This window comes from Cicer arietinum, chromosome 4 (genome assembly GCF_000331145.2).
Source record: "Cicer arietinum cultivar CDC Frontier isolate Library 1 chromosome 4, Cicar.CDCFrontier_v2.0, whole genome shotgun sequence".
NCBI classification, from domain to species: Eukaryota; Viridiplantae; Streptophyta; class Magnoliopsida; order Fabales; family Fabaceae; genus Cicer; species Cicer arietinum.
Genome location: NC_021163.2, coordinates 1452805 through 1474315, shown reverse-complemented (window position 1 = coordinate 1474315; position 21511 = coordinate 1452805). Strand labels below are relative to the sequence as shown.

Sequence of the window (21511 nt, the reverse complement as noted above, 5' to 3'; positions counted from 1 at the left end):
TAGATTTTATTTTTTAAATATTAAATATATTTTTAATCTTTATAAAATTTTAATTTCGATAAAATATAAATATAATTTTAACAAACACAATATATAGCGTATTTCGTGTATTCATTTTATGTACAAAAGTAGATGGCCTATGTATTACAAAAGCTAAGAATATGAAGTTTTTAAACATGCACATACCATCAGGAAGATTGTGTGGACTAACAAGGAATCAAGAATAAGGCATAACAAAAGCATAAGCATATCAGGGATTTACTTGATCAAGTGCTTACACGCTTCACCGTGAGACTAATGTCTATCTTTTCTAAACTTCTTCTATTTTCATAATGTTGCATCATTTTGTGTGCAATCTTAATACAATAGATAAATAGAATAGTATTTTATTTGAAATTAATTTACTCCTACTTTACGTATTATTCAACTAGTTCATCATCTCTCGTGTTATTATTCAACTAGTTCATCATCTCTCATGTTAAGTTCAACTTTGTAATACAACATACATTAAGATATGACAGCACAATCAACATTTGTAGGTACCGATTTAAATTCATTTTGATTTGGCAAGAAAAATTTGATTTGATGGGTTGCGGATACATATTTCCCCTGAAATTAGAACTTGAGAGTGGAGACAAATTTGGAGTGTTGATATTCAACTGTACCTACTCCTGAATCTGTTCCGTTAGTAATATTATTGTCACTTTAAAATTGTATATACATGTATATATTTAATATATTTAATATATTTTTAAATATTAAAATTTATAATATTATCTCTATAGAAAATATGATTTTAATATTTTTTATTCTATTATTGTATAATAATAATAATTTTATTATATTAATTATAATAAATATAACTTTTAGATTTATTATATATATGAATGGGTGTATGAAAACTCAAACCACATCATAAGTGAGAACAGAGACTTCAAATTAAAACTCAATAAAAAAAAAGGTGAATGTGGATTTTTCTCAATTAATCAAATGCGGGGGTGGAGAGACAAAACTCGTCCCTACCCCGCCTCGTTGTTATGTCCACATACAACCATCAACACAACACACACATTTCTCATCGTCTAACCTCAACTTTTTAGTATCATAATAACTTCATGACATAATATAATTTATAATTGGAGTTGTATCCAACATTATTTTAGTCATATAATCTAAACTCAATTATGGACCGCAATTTAAGATTGTAAACTTAGTAGTCTAACGCACGTTAATAACTTAAAGTTTGAAGACCCTTCATATAATGTGTTATTTGTTTTAGTCAAAAAGTTATAATTTAGATACCTTTCTTTCCATGCAAGTTCATTTATGCTATTACATTGTTATTAGTTGAAATACATATTTAAATTAACCTAAATATGTTGAAATGTTCATAATTCATTATATCAAGTCAAAATGTTGATTAATCTAAATCTGATGTTCCATTTGTTGAAGCACATGTGTGATTTTGTTTTCCATCATTTACCATAACTAATTCAAATATATTTTGGTTTGAGCACATTATTATACACTTCTAGTCTGCTTTGTTATTTGTCTTTAATATGTCTACATTTCCATATCACACACGAACAATTAATCTTCTCTTCAACTTCAAGAATAGGTTGTTATTTTACAATACTTACAAACTATTCAATATTTTGTGCAAATGATCCTTTCAAATTCTCTTCTTTTAGAATAATTTCTATCGTACACCGAATTTCAATCTATTTTAGAAAAATATTTTTAAACACAATTATCGTATCAATGACACAAACTGGTCACCTTACAATTACACCATTATTAACTAATGATACTTAACTAATGGTATCACCCTATTCAATTCAACAACAAAAAAACAATATTCAACTATTAATTATTTATCATTTTTGTATTCATTTAATATTTGACAATATTTTTTATAGATCCCTAAGTACACAGAATAATCGCGATTAATTATGCACCAAGATATCAAAAGAAAATACTCATAATCATTGACTGGGTATTAATTTTTCTCTCTAATTATTCACTTTGAATAATTATTTTTTTCAGTTAAGAATAATTCAAATTAAACATATATATAATTAGCAAAACTCAAAAAAAGAGTTTGAATATTCAATAATATATTAAACCTCAAGCATAAAATTAAAATTTTCTCATGATCTCAATTAAAAATTTAAACAAAGTGTCGACAGGCTCTCTCTTTAATTAAATACATCAATTCACTATATTAATAATTATAACAATAACAAATATTGTTATAAATAAGCTAAAATTAATCATGTTTAATATTAAAATATTCTAGCATAGCAATATTTATTCTAACAGATAAATTAAAAACATGCTTTTTTAATCTTAAATGTACATTTTTTTTCAAAACAAAATATATAATTTTTTTAAAACATAACACATAAAATTTCGAGTACATTTAGTATTATTAAAAAAATAGGATGTATTTAAAATAATTTCTTTAATCAAAATGTTTTAGACGTTAAATTATATAAAATAATATATATATATATATATATATATAAATTTACATAAATATATAAAATGACATATTCAATAATTTTAGATTTACTTAAATATTTATATTGATAACCTATTTAGAATAAATATTCAAAAATACAAAAATTAGAAGATAAAGTATATATATGCCAAAATTGATGAGGAAGAAATGGTATATATTTAAAAAAATGCAAAAATATAGAAAGAATATAATTTATGCGTCTATTGTCAAAGAATCATTTAAATAATATAATATTATTTTTGTTAGAATTATATAAAAATTACACATTTTATAATTACATATTTCATATAAATTAATATTACTATAAATAATGTATATTTACTATAAATATTATTTTAATTACATATTTACTCTTATTACATATCTATAATTATTTGTTTAGTATACTTTAAATATTATTATTACTATAAAGATTCTTATAATTACATATAATTCATTTCATACACATTATTATTACTATTATTACTATTATTATTATTATTATTATAAATAGTGTATATTTTATGTACATATTTACTCTTCTAAATATTTTAAGCATATTAACTTATTAATTAAAAAAAACACGACTCTATAAATTAGAGTAACAAACAAACTGGAAAGGCCATATGATACATAAATATTGCTTCCTTTGCTCTAATTGTCCTTTATCTTATTTTGAGATAAGTTAGATGATAGATTTTCAATAAACTAACATGCCATAATGTTATAAACAAATTTAAAATCTTAACTTTTTAATAATTTAGTTTAACACCTCTCTTAATTACATTTTAAAAAGTATAAAAAAAATTACAAACATTTTGTCATAAAAAAATCAAAAACTTCTTTTAGCAAAAAATCTTATCAACTTTTTTAGCAAAAAATTTAATATATTTAAATTAGAAAATTATTTTATTATTAATTAAAATAATATCAAAGTTAAGTCACAATCAAGTCTCAATCACACATATATAAAGATGTAAACGTTAACACTCTTAATTTTTTTTATAACTTTTTATAAAATATAAAATTAAATGATCAATTGATAAAATTAAAGTTTTATTAATTATATTGGGTCAAAGAATTTTATATATTATTCATATCACTTTAGTTTAATGATTTAAAAGCGTATGCACTATCCACTAAATCAAATTAGAAGCATATGCACTATCACTTTATTTTATATATTTATTCATATCATATCACTATAAAAATAATATTAAGTTATTTAGCAACAATAGAATTACTCATTTAACTTGTATGCACAGTTAATATAGGTTATTTACATAATACATTCAATTACATCTAATATGTGAATTTTTTTTTTTTGAGATGTTTAGAAATCTGGTCTTGTTTTAATTTAAGAATATAATATAGTAGCAAAAATCCAAAATTATCTACATTAATTTGAGGGTAAATATGTAATTATGTTTTATTAAAAATATTTTATTAATTGACCAAAAACATATCACTAATTATTGCATTTATTCTTCACAATTTCCAATACTTCTCACATTTTTCAATGCTATCATCTTTTTCATCTCTTATTATTACTTTTCTCTCATTTGAATTTTTTATTTATATATTATTTTTTTTAAATTAATTATTATACCCCAAATTAAAAAATGTATATTAAAATGTCATAATTTTTAATACCGAAGTCGCATCTTCAATAAGAGGTTGTATTTTGAAAATGCCATAATGTATTACGTTTTATTTTATTTTTACTTAAAAAAAAACTTATTAATTTAATAAATAAAAAAAATAAAAAAAACAAATAATATTAATTAAATAAAATATATTTAATAGAAAAAATAAGTAAACATGTCAAAACAAATAATGTGTTCATAATATTTTGCTGATAAAATAGTAACACCATTTTATTTTATTTTACTAACAATTCTCTCCTATTTTTTTTCCAATCTAATAAATAAAAAGTAATAAAAATATTTATAAAAATTAAAATAATATTAATAAAATAAAACAAAATACATTTAATAAAAAGAAAAATACATCAATGTGTCAAAACAAATAAAGCGTCACTAATATTTTATAGATAAAATAACATATACAACTTCTTTTTATTTTTCCTCATATCTAATAAATAAAAAAAATAATAATAAACACAAATTATTATTATCATAATAAAAAATAATAATAAAAATATTAAAAAATAAAATTATATTAATAAAATAAACTTATTAAAATTGAAAAAAAGTAATATTGTAATGAACGTGAAAATTACGTATTGCAATGTCAATTACGTATTAATATTAACACATCTACTCAACTGCGTTAACTTTTTTTGATATATATTTTTTTATTAAATGTATTTTATTTAATTTTATTAATATAATTTTATTTTAAATATTATTTTATTACATTAACAATAATTTATTTTTATTATTTTTTATTTATAGAGAAAAAATAATAAAAAATTATTAACAAAATAAAATTATATTGATATTTTCATTTATATATACATTATTCGTTTATTTAAATTTAAGTCACATAAATGTACGTAAATAAAGTTCATTTACATGTACTTAAACTCATTTTAAGTACATGTGAAATTTTACTGTAATAAAAGAAGTGTGTACTTTAACTAAATTCACGTAAATGTATTTAAACTAAGTTTATGTACATGTAAAATTTGCAATAATAGGGAAAGTGTTTACTTTAACTCGGTTCATATAAATGTATGTAAACCAAGTTCACATATATGTATTTAAACAGGGTTCATTAATACATATATATATATATATATATATATTAATAAAATATTTTTACAAATAAATGAAAGTATACATATATAAATATTTGACTTGAAAGTGAAAATAAAATATGATATTTGAATAATTTAACCTAAACTTTGATTATATTTTATAAAGAACTTTTAAATATATTGAATAAAAAAAAACTACAACATCTATTTAATATAGTAACTAGCAAAGCACGACTATTTTTCTATTTATTATAACAAAGTGATAGATATGATTTAAGTATATATGTATTTATAAAAAGAATTTATATTGTGCATAACAATTATAATCTCTTGAAGTAATTAATTTTACTTTTGTAAAATATATTAAAAACATGAATATGTTAAATAACTCATAAATTATGATTTAATATAGAGAATACTTCCAAACTTGCAATATATTTCTTTACTTGGCATTTTCTGTATAAAATCACAAATAATTTATGAAAACGCGTAATATTTAAAATGCTTTTTTTTATTATTTTTTTACGACTTTTTTATTCTTTAAAGGAAACATATTGTTAAATAAAAAAAGAAAACATATTGTATCATTTATTGCTTACATTTTTAATGATAAAAATCATATTTAAATAATGAAGTATAAAATAAAAACATAGCTCGGATGGGTCTCATGGTGCACCCGGATATAGAGTAAAGTACATAATCCATTTTTGGTACGAAGAAAGTTGAAAAAAATCAACATATATATAAGTACAGTGTTAAAAAAATAAACAGCAAAACCAAGACATAAGAAAGAGAGAGAGTAACTAGTAGGTGTCTGGGTTCATGTTTTTCTTATTTCTCACTCTACTCACATCACACCCCATAACCTTCAATAACACAAATTTGTGTTTGAATCTAATAAACTAAATTTCATCTTAATTTTTAATCCTCACAAATCAATCCCACCCACACACCTCACTTCAATTGGTCATGATTTTAATTTATTTATCAATTTTTAGTGCACATATGCATTTTTTATTTATCGATCAATATTTAGTGATTGGTTTATTAATTGGTCGATTTCCAAGTGTTATATTTGCTTGGTTATGATGCAGGTAAATTTGTATCCAGTAGTGAAGTAGTGAGAAATGGTGAAGCTAAGACAATTGATAAAAAGGAGGGATGCGATTGTAAAGTATCTCTCTTGCAACCTTTGCAACCAATTTCTGATTGATGCCACCAAAATCATCGATTGCTTTCATACTTGTGAGAATTTCTATTGATTTGAATATAATTTTTTAGTGACATTTTAAATTATTTGCACTAGAAAATTCACACATTCACGTAGTCACCACATTAATAACTGTTGCATCGAGATTATATATTAATGTAGCTCAATTTTTAATTTTTTTAATAATCAAAATTACACTCAAATATGGGTCATCGAATTTCAATTCAACAATCATCTATGTGATGACAACATAAATTCATGGATATTGACGACTTTACACGTTTCAAATTACTTTTAAACCTCTTGAATCTTTCAACAGTTTTACAATTTTGGTCATATCATACCTGCATCCTAACCAATATTTTATAAATTATTTTTTGATAAATAAAAATGTTATCTTTACTAATATTTAATGTGGAAACAAAGAGTTGTTATTATTTTAATAATGTATGGATTAATTTTTTGGAGCATTACTTGATGTATAGTTGGAAAAGGTTTGACAATTGGTATGACACACGACTCTTTGGACTTTTTGAGTATAAGGAATGATATCATCATCTCTAAATTTAAAACTATAATTTTGATATCTTAGTCATTTTTTATTATAACGAAAAAGAGAGATCCTGATCTTGGTTGCTAGCAAATTTCGGAGGGTCATGGGTTGCGTTCCTTCATATTGTTTTTAGTATGTGTATTTAGGTTTGAGTACTTGTTATACAATCTTTTCAAAACAATATTTGGGAACATAGTTGAATCGATTCAATCATAGTTGAATTAGATGACTGATAAATAAATAAATTTTAAAATAATATTTTCATAAAAAAAGGAAAAAATGAATCTGTTAAAACAATTATGTAACTTGGTTATATTTGATCAATAATTTTATTTTACAACTTTTTGAGGACTTATTTTTAATTACATTTTGACTATTAAAAAAAGAGTGATCCCGATTTCAAGAGACTTATTTGTGATTTTCTTTTATTAACTAGATGGGCTTGTCTAATGGTTTATGGACAAAGTCAAGCTAATTGTTTAGAGTTTGACAATGGGGATTTGTGTTATATATGTGAATTCTTATATTATAGACTAGAAAATTTATAAAAAATTTGTAATTATTTTTTGTTCTTATTGTTTAGTTTGCAAGGAGTGTATTCATACTAAAATTAGAGAAGAAGACTTGGAATGTTGTCCAATATGCCACATCCATTTAGGGATGAATCCTTTTCAGAAAATGAGGTTAGTCGTGTCCCTTTCTTGTTGAATCGTTGTACCTTTTTTTTCCAAAATAAAGAAAGGAGAAAAAAATAAGTTAAATATTCCCATCTATTTTATTTTGACGTGGTTTTAAGTTAAATAAATAGTATTTTTTTTAAATGGTTGGACCAACCACAATTGGATAGAGATTTAAAGTGTCATGTGCATACTTAGAAAAATATGCTCATAAGAAATATATATAATTCTGAAGTTGGATAATAAATTTATTGAGAACTATGCATTATATATATATATATATTTGATAGCAACCTTTGATTGAATTTGTTGGTTTCATAGTAATAGATTTTTGGAATGAAATATAAAGTTTGAAATTGTTGCATAATAGGCCTGACTTGAGTTTGCAAGACATAAGAAACAGGATATTTCCTGTGGGAAAAGAAAAGGAAGCACGTGAGTACCTCCCTGCAAATCTCTTAAAAGCTAGTGGCTACAATCCTCCTAATAATAATCATAATGTGCATGGTTCTACTTCTCAAAAAGGAAAAGCCAACAAAATTCTCAAAAATAAAAACAAGAGAATCAAAATTGATCAACAACAAGTTATTCATGTTGAAAAAGTGGTACCATCACCACCAAGAGCTAAGAAGGTTCCTAAAGAGGAAATATTTGGTGATTTAAGCATTTTACCTATGGCTTTCTTTTCTGAATCTGTTCATAAACCACTTGGCAAAGATGTTTGGTACTTCTGCTTGAGAGCTTCTCAAAATCAGTGAGAATATGTTTCTTTTATACTTACTAATCTTTATTTTTAGATCATATTTATATACATATATACTAATATCATAGATTAATGTTTTCAGGAAAGGAGGTCCAGCCTTGCCTCAAATTACTTCATGTTATGCACAAATGAAGTAAGTTTCTTCACATGATTATAGTGTCTAACATGTGAGTATTGTATTTGGTGTCTGTGTCACTATCAGTATTTCATATTGAAAAATAAGATCGCAAGTTTTGTATGATACAAAAGATTAAAAATAAATAATAATTAAATAACTACTCATTAGTTCTCCCCAATTTTAGAACAGAGTAGTGTTTAAGGAATTTACATAATATCCAAAATTACCAATTAATCGAAAAAAACTCTAGCTGTGACCAAGATCATACGATTCCTACATTACACATAAACTATATATCAATTGTAAATAAATACATGTGCATTTAATGAACAATTTTTTGAAGCTTATGCTTTTGGTAAGGATCTATCACTGAATATTGATTGCATATATTGCATGCAATAAATTGTGGCCATAATAGAATTTTAAAAAATCTAATATTGTTACGTGATATACACTATTTAGTATAAAATATTTTCAAATGGCAGCTATAACCACACTATAGCATTGGTGCATAATGAATTTTGAAGAAATCACTATTTTTTGCGATATGCAATTTACAACATTGATTACATGTAAACATGCCAATAGACTATATATATATATATATATATATATATGTTTGATTGGGAATTTAAAAATGTGAAAACACATATAATTGCTTTATCTTATACAAAATTAGTTTTAGGCTTTTTCAGCGAATTAATAGAATATGGAAATATGCTTCATAAAACTATTTTCACTAAATATTAATTTACTGCTCCTAATGTGTCTTAAATATATAGATATAATGGCATGAGTAGAATATGATATCATGTTGATTTCTCTTCTGTTGCCTTTAACTCTACATTTTTTCACAGGGATGGAAAGGTGCCTATATCTTATCTGCATAAATTTCTGAAGAAAAAGCTAAACCTCGAAAATGAAGATGAGGTAAATTTCATTGTTAAATAGTTTTATATCTCAAATGCATTTATATGATTAGAGAATGTCTAGTTGTAGTGGCTTTTTTGGTTTCACTTGTCTATGCACAACTTTCTTAAATATATTGTACATAATTTAAGAAAATAATTTAGAATCAACTTCCTAGAATGACTTTGATTTGACATTCGGTTTTATATGTATACTATATATATATGAAATCTTTTAAATAAGTGTATCTTTTAGATAAGGTATCTAATTGTATAATGATAGGTTATAATTTGGAATTATTTGAAGTTCGGTCTAAGTTGTCCTAATGACTACATTGTCAAGCTCGAATTATCAAGATTCATTTTCATGAAAAATTGAAGGATAATTAAGAAGAAAAAAAAAAACTTTTGCATTCCTTTCTTAAGATGTATAGCTTTTATTTCTTCAACAAAATTTCTACGTGATATATAAGAATGGTGACATATATATTTAATGTTTTAAAATTTTGTTTAAATATATATGTGGTGTTAAAGTCTGTTGTAGTGGAATATTTAATATAGATTATATGATACTAATTTTGATGTTGCTGGCTGATTCTTATAAGTTACATTAAATTGATTTTGTAGGTTGAGATTTCATGTTTGGGTGTACCTGTGGACCCAACGACGCCTGCGGAAAAATTGGTAAAGATGTGGAAGAAAGCATCCGAAAAGAAGAAAAATGAAATTGAAGTTGGTAGTCTGAATATTGCTGTACTAAACTATGGTCGAAAGGTTCCATCCATGCATCATTGATCAGCCTCTCCTTTTATTTTTAATATAATACTTCATACTTATTTCAATATTTTGATGTGTCCGTACATGCGTGACTTCAATAGACACATAAAATGTTTCGTACTAGTACTTGGTTTACTGGGATATTTGACATTTTTATTTATATCTTTGCCTTTTCTTTTTATGATTTTGTTTACAGTATAAATATTACATTATATTATACATGAATATAGATATTGTTTATAATGTTGTGAATTATAAAAATTAGTTAGAGATTAAATATGTTTTTTTAATTTTTATATTTGTAATAGTTTTTATAAATTTTTTTAATTCTCATATTTTACATAAATGAAGTGTTTTTAGTTGTTTTATTTTTATTTTTAAATACGATGAGTGAAAATAGACTTTAACTTAAATGATTGTGATTTTAGAGAAATAAAAAAAAAATGTAATCCAAAAGAAAAGAAAGATACGAAAATATTTTGTATTATGTTTTAATATCAAAAACATTATTTGTCTTCTATGTGTGGGACTCGAAGGAAACATTCTTTTTAACTTGTTTTTTTTCTTATGTGCAATACAAATATCATGTTTTTCAAATGTTATTTTATTTAAAAAACACGTTTCTAAGAATTAACATTCTATTTTATTGTTATTAAAATAAATGTCGATATTATTATATTGAACATTATATTACAAGTTTGAAGTCGAAATTTTTCAGTAGCTGTGTGTAAATTTTTTGCAGTAATTATATCGTCTCATCTATCAATAAAAAAAATTTATTGTTTTATTTAACATACATGTACTATTTTGAGAGATTTAGTGGAAATTTTTGCAACTTTTAAATTTGAAAGGTTTAGTGGAAATATCCGCAATTTGATTTTGTGCTTTCGCATAACTCAACTCAAATTTGTTTCTTGGCAAAGTATTATCTAATAAAATGATATTTTGCATCTATATATACTTAATTATTACTTTTATGAAATACTAGATTCTTTGCGAAACTATTGTGCAAATCAATTATCAATAGATTTGGCTATTATTCTTCTTGTATCCATTAATGGGTGAGAGTAGCTTTTGTACTCCTTTCGCAAACAAAGCTATTGTGCAAATCGGGCATTGTAATGGTTCCGGATGAACATTGTAATGGATGAGCATCTCTTGTATTGAGCAACAATTAGGTAAATGTGTAGCATATCAAAGAGACATTCACAACACATCTCTACCCAAAAACAATGGGTATATGAGCAATGTATCTAATATATAGTTTATTTATGGTTGATGTAGGACTAAACAACTCTCACTTGAATCCAACAATCAATTGTTTCTTCCATTAAATTTCTCTAACTCAAACTTCATAGCGGAACATGACATAGTGTAACTGTACACTAATAAGTTCTCAAGAAAAATCATAATTGTTGTCAAATGACAATCATAAAATAACACTAGGTGAAAATTATTACAACACATAGATTTATCTCAAACATCCCATGACTTTTAGTTCACTCACACTTTTCAAAATAAATATTTAAAGTATATCTCACAACACTCTAACACAATAGCAGAAGAGAAATAAAAAAAAATCAAATATAAATTTAAAATGTTTCTGACTGATGCAATTATAATGTAAAACTAGAGTTATATATATAATATTAAATTCTCTCTTCCTTTCCAATTCTAAGCAACATGAAATTATTTCAATTTTAACCAAAATTCACCTTATATCTCCCCATATTCTTTTAACATTCTTAATTATTATTCTTGAACATCCATTTGACCTATTGATTCAAGACTCTATTTGACAAATGCAAGCGTTAATTCCTTAATGCAACGACTTCAATTTTTTCTTCCATATAGCTTATCTTCAGTTTGTATCTTTTACGGCGCCATCAAAGCTATAAGAGGTTCATTGTCACAAACAAGACAAAATAAGTCATCTATAAATATTCATCGTATATTAATTCTTGAATGTTTTTCATATTTTTTGGCCATTCACTTCAACTCAATCTCTTTCACCAACTCCTTCAGCCAATGGAGACTCATAATATTTCGACGAGAATTTAAGAACTTTATAATTGTTTTTAAAATTGCCAAAGTCTAAAATCGTCAAAGTTTGTGGAGGAAAAAAATAACTTTTTATAACGACTTAAATAAATAATTGTTATATCCATTTCATTGCCTACTAAGTGATTGTCGCTGAAAAAACCCACTACCAATTATATCTAATAATTTTGTGATAGCATAGTCCTCTAATTATTACTAGAACTAGAGTGACCCAATTTGTCTATTTCTTGTAATATTTTCACTCATATAATTCAGTGTCCAAACAATTACAACCGATGAAAGAGTCATAAATCTTCTCGAAGTAAAGTAGAAAGTTTTCATCTCCTCTTGAAAGCCAACTATTCATAAGTATCATGTTTTACTTATATTTGATGGAATGATAAATATTGTGATATGAAGTTGAATGATAAATTCCAGCCACTAACTAAATTACATAACTAAATATCAATATTTAATTATATTAAACAACATATAGTACATGGTAGTGAAACCAATGACACCAAAAGAACAACAATTTAAACCACAATGTTTTAAAAACAATAAGACCAAATTCAAATAAAGCCCATGAACCTAGAAAACTAATTTATTGAAAACATACATTAAAGCATGCAACCAAACATATTACTCATAATCATCATCATATTCTTTGTAAATACCCTCAGACATATTCCAAATATGAATAATATTATCATCAGCAACACTAGCAAGAAGCCATTCATCAGAAGGATTCCAAGAAATGTCAGATATTAAGCCTGTATGACCACCATGAACAAAAAGCAATTCAGGAGGACCATCTTCAGCATCCATAGGTGTCTGTTCTTGACCAATCCTATCAATATCCCAAACCATCACTCTTCTTCCATGACAACCAGAACCAAAAATATACTCTTCCTTTTTATTCCATTCAACATTGAAAACCTCACCGCTGTTGCAATGAAATGTGTGAACACAACCAGAACCTATCTTTCTCAAATCCCATAGTTTCACATTTGTATCTGATGAACCAGTAATCACCGTCCATTCGTTCAATGGATTGAAAGCTAAACAGTTAACAGTGTTTGGATGAGCAATACATGTTTCAGCTGGATGATTACTTGATGCTGATCTAGTATCCCATATATGTAAATTATTACCTCCAACTGAACCAAACAAATTTTCGTTCTTCATATGCCAAGCTACTTCTTCCACACAATCATTATTAACCTATAAATAAACAAATATATGGTTAATTCAGCCGTTGTCGTTTCGATTCGTTATAATAATGGTAAATTAATAAATAAAATGTGACCATGAAAATATAGTCTAATAGTTTGGATTGAGACATTTAAAAACGAGGTCATATATATATATAAATAAAATGAAATGAAAAGATTTAATACCTTGAAAACTCTATTGGCTTCTAGGGTTTTGTTTGTGGGAGGGGCATTAATATCCCACAAACAAATTAAAGAATCATCACCACCACTAATCAATTGTCCAGGTTTGAATATGTTCCAAGATAAAGAAAACCCTTCATTATCATGACCAAACAACCTTAGATCAGGGTTACAATGATAAGCCCTAGAGCGGTGTTTGTCGGTGTCAAACACAAAAACCTCCTCACTACCTGTTTTAGTTGCAATGATGGAAGGGTTTTGAGGCATATAACGAGCCATATTAACCTCATCTTTATGGGTGATCATTTTGACAATTCTAATCTTATCATCAGAACTCTCAAACACTCCGTTTTGTTGATTGGTTGAGTCCCAGTCCTCCTCGCCCTCTTCAGAATCTGGGAGGGGAAGTCGGAACTCAGCCAACATGAGATAATTTGGGTAGTTTTCATTGGTGCGAGTTCCCAAAATGAACCTCTGGACGGTATAGTCTTTGCCTTCTGGTTGGTGGTAATCCGGAAGCCATTGAACAGTGAGGGATGGCCATTCAAGTGTGTGAGTTAAAATTAAATCGTAAAGATGAGGACAATTATTCTTCCAAATTTTATACTCCTCTAACATTATCCTTTCCTCCACATTAAGTTCTTCTCTTTGAGCTTCAACATTCATTTGAACTTCATCATCAGACTCAGAATCACTACTACTATCACTAGTATAAGTATTTGGAAATGAATTTGAAAATGAGTTACCATCACAAACACTTGTGACCCCACTCAATATCTCACTTGAGTCGTCACTCATTTTCAAACCCTAACCAAATCTCTCTCACAAACTATAATATGCACACAAAAACCTCACCAATTTTGTTATCTAGATCTGTACTAGCCCAACCCTCAACCCACAATATATATAGATCTCATTCGGTTGCATATTTAATATTATGTAAAAAACATCATAATAATATTAATGACCCAGGTGCAAGTATATCAATTTTATGGTGCACCTTGGCGCATAGTAATATAATTTACATAATGCATACGTAGGCACAATATAACATTGCATTGTTTTCAGCAAAAAATTAACTTGTTACGTTGCATTGCGTAAATCAAGATAACTTGATACTTACTTAATTATGAAAACTAGATATATATATTTTTTTTTTGGGACAGAATATGATAACTAGATTACAGTTTTGGGATTCTCCAACATGACATTGACACCGATTGACTATTTTGTTAAGTTGGTAAATACGTTTTGAAGGCGAAGAAGAAAAAAAAGGACACCGTTTCATTATTTGTGTGAAAGATTTTAATTAGCCTTTTTTTTGGTAAAATATATTTATTTAATTTTCAGAATATTACTAAATATTAACTGATTAAATAAAGATACGAAATTCATATATAGAGAGAAAAACTCAGTAAAAATATAGAGAATTCTTTTTCTCTAAAATATTACATTTTATCATAATGGGATTTATTGAAAAGATTCAAATATTTTCAATGATTCCCATCAATGTGTTGTCGAGAAAAATGAATCCCTTTTATGTCGTTTGATTTTTTATGCTGAATTAATGAATTTTAGGGTGAAGAGATCCAAATCCATGTTTTATAATGAAGGGATAATTTTCTAGTACAAGATAGAAAATACTTATGATTCATTGAATGTTTAAAAAGAAATTTACATTTGATTCTTGGTTCATTAATGTTATATTTATCATCATATTAGAATACTAAAACTAAAATAGAAAAAGTTAATATATAAAAAAAAAATTAGTTATTTAAACTACGCTCTCATCATTTATGTAAAAGCATTTTTTGGTCAAATATATTCTATATTTTAATATATAGACTTGTCACTTAATTATTAAAATGATAACATTAAATTATCTTATATTCTTGTCCCCAAAAAATATATTATATTTAAACAATAATATTTTATAATCAAAATATTATCATAAGAATATTTAACCATTAAAAATATAAATAAATATATTTATGAATATAATATTTTTTTATGAATTAGAATATTATTTTAAATATTATGAATATAAGAATATGATGAATTAAAAATATTAAATATTATTTTATTACAAATATAAGAATATTTGTAAACATTAAAAAAAATTTGTTTAATATTTTAAATGTTAAAGTGTTTTATTTAATATAGATTTGTCCTTCATTCTTAAATGTAGTAAAAGTTCACCGACCTCATCATAAAATATACATAGAAGCATTTGATACAAATGAAAACTAAATATAAACCTTCTCTAAAATTTGAACTTTTTTTTTAATAACCCAATTTTAAAAAAAAAATATTATCAATATTCTATTATGAAAATTATATATCAAACTACATTTTTTTTACTTAGTTAGAAGTCGTCATTTACAAATGCAACTTCCTTAAGAAAAGTCTAAAGTGTATTGACGACGTCTTTAAGGATTTATTTTATTTTATTTTTTCTTTTTTTCTTTAATTGCACTAAATTGCTTTTTGAAAGGATGATTTTTGAAAGGTACATCACCTTTTGAAATGCAATTTCCAATAATTTAAAAAAAAAAATTCTTAAGAAAGTCGACGTTACAAACACAAACTTCCTTAACTAAGTCAACAAAATAGATAGTTTAATATATAATTTTTAAAATGAAATATATTGATAATATTTTTTTTAAATTGAGTTATTAATTACTTAATGTCAATATTCTCCATAAAATTGTACGCTATATCTCTATATTTATATTTCCAGATCCTCATTTTAATAAAAATCTAATTTTATTCTTTTTAAAAAATTTAAAATTTATATTTTAGAGTGTATATTTGTATTCTAAAAAACTTGAAAATAATTTTTCGATACCCAAATATATTTGAAAAACATAAAATATTATAAAAATAATATTAATTATCAACAAATTTATATCAATGCCTTCGTCAAAATTTAAAACTTTCTAACTAATCATTTTTATTTGCGCATAAGCTCAGTTCTCTTACTAATTATTATCTAATTGTTTGTTTTAGTCTTTGTTAAAATGAAATATTTTTAATTAATTTAAAAAAATTTAAACAATTTTTTATAAGCGTGATTAAAAAATTATATAAAATTCTTTCATAAAAATTTAGAATTTTTAATTTTAAAATAAAATAAATATAAATTTTTTAAATGCAAAAAACCAACATAAAAACAACAAAACTATAATTGGACTTAAAAATCAAAATTTGACCTTTTTTTTAAGGAAATTTTTATATTGTTGTATATATATACTTGCAAAAATTCATTCAAAAATATATGTCGACTTAATAGTAGGGACCATATGTGCATGCATTATTATTTTATAGAGACTAGAAGTTGTATTTTTGTTTTATAGAAAACAAAATTGAAATATTGAAATTTATAAGGATTAAAAACATATTTAATATCCTTGTTTTTTTTTTACCAATATCTAATTATTTGTTATATATTAACTAAAATATTGTTATTTTCAAAAAAGAAACAAAAATATTATTGAAAAAATATTAAATATATAATCTTATATTTTAATAGTTTAAAATCTATTTAATATAGTCTGTTTTATATAATTTCAAAATTCATTAGAATGGTTTATAAAGGTAATAGGATTGTCTTTTGCTTAATATATATTTATAGCATTTGAATAAAAATATTTAAAATGTTAATGGAAGGTGTATAATGAGTCAATTGAAAATTCTTTTAAGTTGTTTTTTTTTATTTACAAATTCACCTTCTCTTTTATACTTAAAAAAATGTTTTTTAATTAATATTTTCAATTTTTTTTTTATCATTTGTGTGAAATCTTTTATATATTCTTTAATGGTAAAATATATTTCTATATGTTTTCACATATGACTAATTGTTTAATTATTGCAAGAAAAATCCATATCTATATAACATATTATACTTTAAATAATACATAAATTCATTAAAAAAATTGTTTAAAGATATCATATATATATATATATATATATATATATATATATATATATTTATATAACACAATTTATTATAAAATGAAATAACCAACTTCACATTGTCCTTAAGTCATAGTTCAGCTGAAAAATATCAAAATTGTTAGGTTGGATATTTCATCTCTGATTTGAACTCGAAATGTATAAATTTTATGTAAGTTTATGACAGTATTTATCATTTTATCTACACATTTATTTAAAAAAATTAATTAAATTCAATTAATATTCTTGATCTCATAAAAAATATAAGTGTATCTCTTTTATAGGAACTTGTTCCTTGATAATCAAAGAGTTATTGGAAAATGAAATTTACATTAATTGATGGTATTTTAGCATAGATATCATTTAGAAGAGTAACTTGTTTTTTGAGAATCAAAGGGTTATTGAAAAAGAAAATTTATTTTAGTTAGAGTGAGTGCAAGATATACCAATATTTATATATATTTGAGACAAAAAAAATTAAGTTACATTTTCTTAATTAGCACTCTCTGTTAAAAGAAATATTTCATTTCCTAAAAAATAAAAATATTTAAATTATTCATTGAGGTACATAATTTAATGAATCAAATCAATTGAATTGCTTTGAAAGTTGTCACCTTTTCACTTCTTGGCCTTTAATATAGTGCTCTCAATAGATGAGTCTTTTCCCTTCTTGTTCGATAGACCTAATAGCACAATCGAACATGATATAATATTTATTAAGTAAAATTGCACTTGCGGTCTCTTAAATTAATTTCAGTTAATGTTTTAATTATTATTATTTTTTTAGAGTTGGTCGTTTATGTTAATTTTAAGTGACAATTTGATATTTTATATTTTAAAATATCAACAATGTTGCCTTTTTTTTTTACAAAAATTCAAAAAAACCATCAAAATTTTAAAACAAAACACATAAAATTAATAATTATCTTCGATATAATGCAAATTTCATCAAATGCATAACTCAAATATTCAAATAAACTCATATTTCATCTCCAACAACAACAACAAATAAAAAATGAAAATATGAGTTTATTTAAATATTTAAGTTATTAATTTGATTAAATTTGTATTTTATTAAATATGATAATGAATTTTATGGATTTTGTTTGAAAATTTTGAAGATTTTTTTGAATTTTTATAAATAAATAAAAAGATATAATTGTTGACATTTTAAAACATAAAATATCAAATTATCACTTAAAATTAAAATAAATGACCAACTCAAAAAAAATAACTAAAACGTTAACTGAAATTAAAGTTAAGGGATTGCGGATGCAATTTTATCTATTTATTGTTTGACTATAAATTATCAAATTCAACCAATTATTATAGACTATGTGAGCTAATGAACTAGTATGACCCATTTATTTTATTTTATTTTATTCGTTTTTTATTTATTAACTTGTTGTACAACTTTCTTATTTTTGTTTTTAACAATTATTTATTTGGTGAGATATGATTGGATGTAAATATAATTTTTTTTTTATGATAACATTGAATATCAATTAAATTAAAGTATTATTTTTACATTTGAACCAAATAAAAAAATTTAATTTTTCCATGAAAAACTTTTAAATTTATTAATTTTTTATTAGTCAAATAGATTTAATATCATCAATTTTATATATTTTAATTTATTTTAATTTATTTTATTAATTATTTTAAAATTAGATAATAATTGTTAAAGCTTTCGCTAATATTATTTTTTCAAAAATCACATGGTAATGTTGGAATTCGGTCAACCGAGACCAACCCAATTTTTTATTTGGATTAATTAGGCTAAGAAAACATGGAAAAATTTCGAATGTAGCTATTTGTTAGTTAAAATTTGATGGAAAATACTATTTAAAAAGTGTACGGTATTATCTTTTTTACTTGTGAGTAAATGTTGAAGATGAATGAACATCATCTATTTTTTTAGGGTATTAGATTTCATAGTCCTACAATTTAACTCCAATATCACCTTTTACCATTTTTTTTGTATGGAATTCTAAAAATACCCTGGTAGAAAATACAATATCACATCTTACCCACATCTATGTTTTTTTTACATACCATAGTTCAATGAAATTTCTAGTATGTAAAATTTTTTCTCATTATTTTTTATATATAAAAATTGAGTTTTTGAAATTTTCAGTATATAAAAAAAATTTCTTTTAATTTTTTTTGGTATATTAATTTTTAAACCGGATATTTTGAAAAATAGAATTTGATATTGAAAATTTTGTAGCTGTGTGAAGTAAAAAAAATGTTAAAATTTTTAATTATGAAAATATAAAATCCAATTTTCACCTTTTTAATTGTCTGGCCCAGGCTGAAGTACGGTCCAATAGGCCAATCAATTGGGCCCAATTAATGTTTACCACTCTACTTCAATATAGTATCCAATTTCGGTGTCCCGTTCTTTTTCTTTTTAAAAGCAAAATAATTTATATTAAATAACCACATAAGCAACTCAAATGGTTTAGTCTAGTGATCAAAAAACACGTATCGAATATAATAAGATTGTAGGTTTAATTCCATTCGCACAATTAAAAAGAGATAAATATAAATTCATTTGTAAATGTTCAATTTTTTCCTTGCCTTAATCAAAGTACCATCCATCACCCTAAACTTGTTTAAAAAAAAAAAATACATACTCATGTACAAATTGCTATAGATAGGCATTTAGCTACCCACATAGTCAAGAGGAACAATTCTAACTAAAATGGTGCAGCGCCTTAATCGAAGTACCATCTATATAAAATAAAATAAAAAGACACTCATGTACAAATTGCTATAGATAAGCATTTAGCTATCCACATAGTCAAGAAGAACAATTCTACTAAAATGGTGCAGAGCCTCTGTCCCTTTTTTATTTTCTTTTCATTCTCTTTTCTTCACCTTATAGGAGTGGTTTACAGCCAGCTTAATCATCCCCCAAAATTGTTTTTCATTATATTTTATTTAAATAAATAATTTTCACACTTATTAAGTTTTTTTAGTTTTCTTTGTGTGATTTTGTCGTCTTAGTACGATATTTTGTTGGTCGTATTGATGGTATATTATTTTTATTTACCGTTTTATTGCATTTTTTATTTGGTTTAGATTAAGAGAACAACTTCAATCAAGTGTTGATTCAATAAATAAATCTAAATATTTTAAGACACTTCATTTTTGTAATATTTGTAAATTTTGTTACAATTGTAGATAATTTAATGCTATTTATCCTGATATTGTGAGTTTATTCGTAAATTTTATAATTTTATCATCTTTGAATTGTATCAATTTTATCATCTTTGAATTGTATCGTGGAAGTAGTTTTTACTAACTTTAATTAATGAGTACTGCTTTTTTATAAATAAATAAAAAAGAACCAAATTGGTGCAAAATTCCAAGCAATTACGTAAAGCCCAATTATAACACATGCATCAACACATATAGCCCATTCAAATAGACCCCAAGGCAGCCCGTACTATTAACTCACACTTTAAGATACGTAAAAATATAATTTTATTATTTTTATTATATATTTAAATTTGAAACTTTTTTAACTATCACTTTTTCAATTCAACCGATTCAAAAATTTAACAATCATTTTTTTTACATTTTTTAAAAATTTAGTTGATTATCAAACTTTCAAAATAATGATTTAATTCATAATGATAATTTTGTTATTTAAATATGATATATATTACATTATGTGATGATAAAATTTGTACCAGATACATGACAAAATAAAATATTAATATTTATTTTGTTATTATGTATGTATCAAATTTAGAATATGATAATGTTTATCATGTTATTATCTTATTTTATTTGTATTTAGTTTTATATTGTCTCTATAATATCTGCACATCAAACATGTCCTCAAAGAGATAAAGCATTCTATGTAAATAAAATAGAT

At 24.0% G+C, this 21511-nt stretch overlaps 2 protein-coding genes across 2 annotated transcripts; one reads left to right on the top strand and one right to left on the bottom strand.

The window, feature by feature from the left end:
- The first annotated feature begins 6325 nt into the window (after positions 1-6325).
- Positions 6326-8423, top strand: LOC101505761 (uncharacterized). Its single transcript, XM_004495233.3, has 3 exons — positions 6326-6470; positions 7572-7671; positions 8036-8423. The coding sequence occupies exons 1-3, from the start codon at positions 6353-6355 to the stop codon at positions 8421-8423; spliced, it is 606 nt and encodes a 201-aa protein (XP_004495290.3). The 5' UTR covers positions 6326-6352.
- Positions 8424-12843: 4420 nt separating this feature from the next.
- LOC101505428 (histone-binding protein MSI1-like) lies at positions 12844-14525 on the bottom strand. The gene is made up of 2 exons (XM_004495232.3): positions 13672-14525; positions 12844-13495 (listed from the first exon to the last, which is right to left on the bottom strand). The coding sequence occupies exons 1-2, from the start codon at positions 14464-14466 to the stop codon at positions 12914-12916; spliced, it is 1377 nt and encodes a 458-aa protein (XP_004495289.1). The 5' UTR covers positions 14467-14525; the 3' UTR covers positions 12844-12913.
- Positions 14526-21511: the final 6986 nt, after the last annotated feature.